A 6,256-nucleotide genomic window follows, 5' to 3' on the forward strand; every position below is an offset into this window, starting at 1 on the left:
CATTTTATTTTTAACAAAGGTAATTTGATCATTTATATAAATTTATTAATAATAGAAAAGTCTCTAAAAACTTTAGTGAAATCATGACATTTTTAAAAAACTAATTTTTTATTTATATATTTTAAAGATATTTTATTATCATTTTATCTTTAAATCAAACTAAATGAGAAATATCCCATTTTGCAGCAAAACAAACAAACACAAAACAAGAGCGAAAATAAAATCAGAACAAATGACATGATTTAATCAAAATTTCATTTACTTTTTTTTCTTTTATTATTTTCTCCTTCCATCCAAATATGTTACAGATCAAAAAGTTACCTCCATATTTAGCTGTCTATATATGGAAAAAGAACATTTCACTGACTCACACCAGTTCTTAAAAAAAAACAAAAAAGAAAAAAGAAAATAGCCTCTTTTGTTTGGTACCACGTAACCAAAGATTACAAATAATTAGTAAAGCGTCAAGCCCATTTAGCTATAAAAGACATTAAACCAGCACCTAAAAGTAGAGATATATTTGATCCAAGTTGAAGACGAGTACTGTTTTGCATTCTGTCAGTCATAAAATCAGCAGCAAGAAGATCAACAAGAGCCATATATATTAATATTCCTGCTGATGCTGCATTGAAAATTCCTTCAACGATCAAAGCAGTTTGACTATTCTCATCATACACATTTGTAATTGCTATTCCAATTGCTATTCCCACTGGAGTTGTCAGAGCAAAGAACAATGCCATAATTGTAATAGTTTTGTTCTTGAATTTGGCCTGCAGTTATAAATAAATATACAGTAATTAATAAGATATTTAAATTTATTAAATAAAATAAATTAGCTGGCTGATTCATTTTGATTCAGCTAATTTAACAGATAAGCCGTCACCACAGGATTTTGCCAATCTGGAATATCTACCTGTGTGGTCCATAACCGTGTGCTCGCTTTTCCACAAAGATAATATGAAAGGTGCTTTTTCTGGTCTTAGTTACAGAGCAAGATTAATCAATTTTACAATTTTCAAGGAATCATAATTAATAGTTTTTAACTTATAATAATATTTTAATTTTAATTTTTCAATTCATTAAAATTAGTGATCATGATAAAATGTATTTTGAATTATGCTTAGTACAATTAAAGAGGAATAACATTTTAAAATAATTAACTACTACATGCGCTTTCCATTTTCAAATATAGGAAAAATACATTCACACAGTTAAGAAAATTAAGTAAATATAATAAGTACATTCAAAAGTAAAATATTTGGACTAAATTATCCCTATAATTACTAACAAAATTTTCCTAGTAAAAATAAATATTAACCTTGTGAGAAATAATTTAGAAAAGTATAATAAAATATTTTTTAAAATTTATAGTTTTGCTTATAAATAAATAAAAATAAAAAAGACCATGATAGTTTTTCTTATATTCTAATAATTAAGACATAAAAAAGTAATATTTATTTCCATATTCCAAGGCTTTAAAATAATGTTCTTTTTTTTTAGGAAAAAAAATAATGTTCTTTTTTGACTTCTGCAAAGAAAACGTACCTGAGTGATACAGCTTCCAAGCCCCATACCCTCAAAAAATTGATGAAAAGTCAAGGCAAGCGACCAAAGGTCTTATAGTTTTTGGACTCTCCGATGCTCCCAAAGAAATCCCAATTATCACAGAATGCACTATTATCCCCAGCTCCAATACCTACGAAATTCATTAAACATTCAATTCAAACCATTCAAAAATCATGTTATTCACTAATATTCTGGATTTGGAGTGTCTGCAACGAACAACTGAAACTGGGTAATATGATCACTGTTATTGTATATGTACGTACGTATGTATACACACCTGTGATATGACTCTGTGACGAAGGAGTTGAGTTGAGCCAGAATCAGATGATCCATGAGCATGACCATGTGTTGCATGAGTATGAAGATGAACATGTCCTTCATGTCCTGAATTTTTTCTCTTCGTCTCCGTTATTATTGGCCTCAATCTGCCCATTCTTCATATGATGTTTCTTGAAATACACAGTCGCGAAAGCGTCCACCATTAGAGTTCCCATGGCCGTACACATAGCTACAAAACCAGTGAACGGAAAATCTCCCCATGGGTGATCGCTCAAGCAAGGAGATGTCAAGCTTCTCGAAGGCATCTGGAAGGACGTGAATGAATCCAGTGGCTAATATCACGCCGGCGGCGAAGGCCTTGATCACGAAGAAGATGTCCTTATCGGGACTTAAAGCCGGAACAAACTTTCCGATGACCGGAATCAAAACTCCGATAGCACTCGCAACCAGTATGGAAGCTATGGCTGCTATTTTGTACCTCATAGCCTTGTCTCTGTCGCGATCTTCGTCTTCATTGTCACATGCACACTCTGAAACAACCAGCGCCGGAAGAAGAACCAGAAGAAGGAAGACGAAGAAGATGGAGGCTTTGGTTGTTCTGGTCATAGCGCTTGGAGAGGAAGAATCTGGGAAAGCACGTAGAGTGAGAATAAGAGAAAATTTTGTGGGATTTATGGGAGAAAAGTGATTTGATTTTAGGAATTAACAAATTAAAATTAATGAATTTGTCAGAGAAATATAGGCAGTATTGAATTGAATGGCTTTAAAGTGAGAGAGAGAGAGAGAGAGAGGGTATGAGGAAGGAGTGTCGTTACATGTCGACATGTTTTGGGTTGGATGGCGAATAAAATATTTAGTTTACTCTCTGGTCAATGTGATCACACAAAAGACTTCCTCTATGATGTCGCAATGTTTTGAAATTTTGGGCTAACAACGATTTTTGGGTGAGCTTTGGGCTAATAATTTAATTGAGACAAGACTTGTGATTGCGATCCAGTATCCTGGGCCATACGCTAAGGAAATGATGTATTTTTTCCCCTGAAAATAGAATAAATTACTTTTCCTTATTGAGAGAAATAATCCAAATTACACGGTTTTTTCTTTAAGAACAAGAAAAATTTTTAAGTAAACCAAATACACCATATTATTTATAATCTATAATTAGAACAGGATATTTATATGATATTAAATATAAATTAATTTTAATATTAATAATAGAGAGAGAGAAAAGTTAAGAGATTAAATATGAATTATATTATAAAATAAATTAATTAAAATAATATATATAAGATTTTATTTATATAATTTAAATATTTTAATTCAACAGACTATAAATAACGTAATGTATCATATCTACGTGAGAATTTCCTTTAAGAACAATTGGTATATGGAAATCAGGAAATGTTTGAATCATTCATCTCTATTTATACTCCACCACATCCTTGTTATTGAAGGGAAAATTTTGTGATTTTACTATTTATAAAAATAGAAAACTTTAAGTAGCTACATCTTTATTTAGAAACGGCCACCTTTTTATTTAGAGTAATTTATATTTGTAATTTTTAATATAAAATAATTTAAATTGAAATAAAATTTCCTAATTAATATGTAACAAATTTGTATTCTCTTTGAAAATATTTTAGTTATCTTTAATTTGGGACAATAATTGCATATAATTTTATATCTATCGTAATTAGCCATCAGACTCAAAATTAAACTTGAATTAATACGATTACTAATACTAATTATGTTTTTTTTTGGTATGATTTCTCACTCACCTTACAAATCTAATCCTGATTTAGATAGTCCCATCAAGGACCCCCATTGTTGGATGCCTTTTAAACCCGCAAACTTCTTTATATGCAGGGCGGAAGATGTGTTCCCCACCCCCCCCCCCCCACCAACAAACACACACACCACATTTCTTTCTGTAATTTATTTTAAAAAATTTAATTTTTTTAATATGATACAAAAATAAAATATATTTTTGTTTTTATCTTTAACTATAACAATAATACAACTATATTAAATACTTTCATGCTAATCAAGAAAAGATAAAATTAAAAAAATATTTAATTATTACAATGTATTCTAATTTCGAACCAAAAATTATTTTTAAAATGTATATTATATATAGGACTGAAAGAATATATATATATATATATATAGGCCTCACCAAAACCTTATTTATAGTTTATATAATTATTATGTTGTTTTTTTATGAAAATTATGTGATTACAAAACTTTAATATATAATTTTGTAGCTCAAAGTAAAAAAAAATGATACTTTCTCTATTTTAAATTATAAGACACTTTTAAATAATTTTACATACTAATAAAGTTTATTAAATACACTTTACAACCTTACTTTTTTAAAATAAAAATATAAACTTTTAAAAATACCCTTCATTTAATACTCCACTAATAAATATTGGACCTAATGAATGGATGCCAAAAGTGAAAATATAAGTATGGAGTAGGGGTTAAAATCTATTTTAAAAACTTTTACAAGCAAAATTATTAACTTTTGTCAGAAGAGTATTTACAAGAGAGAAGCATGTAACTCCTAACCCCTTACGCTGGCAAATGAGATGTTGGCACGTGTCTCCTCACGGCTCACATATGACTTTTTTTAAGGTAGTATTGAGTTATTCTTTACTACCCATTAAAGAGGTCTTTTGAAATTTTCTCAGACTCGAACCTCCAACTTTCATAGACTTAATCTTTACATTTTTGTCCTCATTAAGTGCTTTGAGTAAAAATACTAATAATAAATTTAAGAATATTTATTAAAAATAAAGATAAAAATTTACTATATTTTAAAATAAAGTTAATAATGTTTAAAGTTTTTTTTATTTTAATAAAATATATTAAAAATAATTTATAAATAGGATTAAAGGGAAATAGTAAGTTTTTATTAGGTCTTAAAAATTCGTGAGACCGCCCATGATATGTAGCATCCCTTAGCTTGTAGATTAGGTGGTCCAAAGTCGCTAGCACTTGAAGAATCCTAGTAAGTTTGTATCCAATATCCAGGAAACAAATCCTAGGATGTTGTTATTGGATAATTATTATCCTTGGAACTATATATATTATCATCCAACTCTTGCTTAATTCCTTCATAGGACTCGATAAAAGCTAAGTAATTATTTACGAATGGGTTGATAATCACAGCAAATTAAAGATGAATCCGGGGGAAGAAGGGATGCTTCCCTCTTGTAAATACTCTTCTGACAAAAGTTAATAGTTTTGCTTGTCAAAGCTTTTAAAATAGATTTTAACCCCAACTCCATACTTATATTTTCAATTTTGACCTCCATTCATTAGGTCCAATATTTATCCCTGAATCACATAAATATTTAAAAAAAATCCATTCGATTCTATTTCGTTAATTACTAAATGGATTGAAATTCCAGCTTATACTGTGTCAAAAATTCCTCTCTCTCTCTCTCTCTCTCTCTTTAACTTTTTGTTGGATCAAAATCGCTATTTTTTTTCCCATAGGGAAAAGCTAGAAGACAAATAGAGGCATAAGCCTTCTTCTAAAAATGAAACTAGGATTCTTCCTTGGATGTGTCTGTTGCTTCACACAAAGTAGCGTGTTATTGTTTAGACGCAACCCATTATAATCACAAGTGATCTTTTCTGCTTTTCAATTTGAAATCTTTGACTGGCTATAATATGTAGCAGTGGCATCTTGTGATCTCTTTCACTGTTCTTGCCCACTGAAAGGGTCCTAATTAGTATATATGCTCAAGCCTTTAACGAAAGCTTCAATATTCTTTACGTTTTAAAAAAAAAAAAGCTTCAATATAACATATTCAGCAGCTTCTCATCACTAGACAAAACATTATAGCCAATATCACTTTGAGACCAGTAGAACAATTTCATTTTATTTCACAAATTTTCGATTTTCAGTTTTGGACATTGTATTCGGCTCTTCTAAGTTAAATAGAAGAACATGGATTGTAAATTGTTCGCATTTGTGTGTCAAATTTTGAAATGCCGGCTAATCATCTTCATGACTAGTTGGCATGAAATTTTCCTATAAGTTAGAGATATCGCATGTTTGATGTCATTTACTCTCTTCATTTAATAATATAACGTATTTTTTGAATTACGTACACGGTTAAGGTAAATTTTAAAAGTTGTTTTTGTTCTTAATGAAATGTTAGAGTGATTAATTTTTTTTAAATGTTATCCTTTATTTATTCATTATTGTTTGAATTCTTAGACAACAATTTATCATAATTATTAATTACAAATAAAGATAAAATTAAAAAGTTACATATTTTTAAAATAATTTTAAGGATATAACTATCATTTCTTTGTAAGCATGAAGTTAGTTAACTTTGCTTTATATTAAAAATTGAATGAAGTATAATATTAAATATATATATATATATATAAT

General features: G+C 28.9%; 1 protein-coding gene across 1 annotated transcript; it reads right to left on the reverse strand.

Annotated features, from left to right (window-relative positions):
* Positions 1–238: 238 nt before the first annotated feature.
* On the reverse strand, positions 239–2,586 carry LOC129303883 (zinc transporter 8-like). Its single transcript, XM_054943447.1, is given in 6 exon segments — positions 239–770; positions 1,546–1,602; positions 1,604–1,696; positions 1,844–1,958; positions 1,960–2,135; positions 2,137–2,586. Coding segments are annotated over 6 exon segments (1,062 nt in total). The 5' UTR covers positions 2,452–2,586; the 3' UTR covers positions 239–464.
* Between the last annotated feature and the right edge of the window lie 3,670 nt (positions 2,587–6,256).

This window comes from Prosopis cineraria, unplaced genomic scaffold (genome assembly GCF_029017545.1).
Source record: "Prosopis cineraria cultivar Desert tree isolate PC_DT_omini unplaced genomic scaffold, ASM2901754v1 PC2, whole genome shotgun sequence".
In the NCBI taxonomy this organism is placed as follows: Eukaryota; Viridiplantae; Streptophyta; class Magnoliopsida; order Fabales; family Fabaceae; genus Prosopis; species Prosopis cineraria.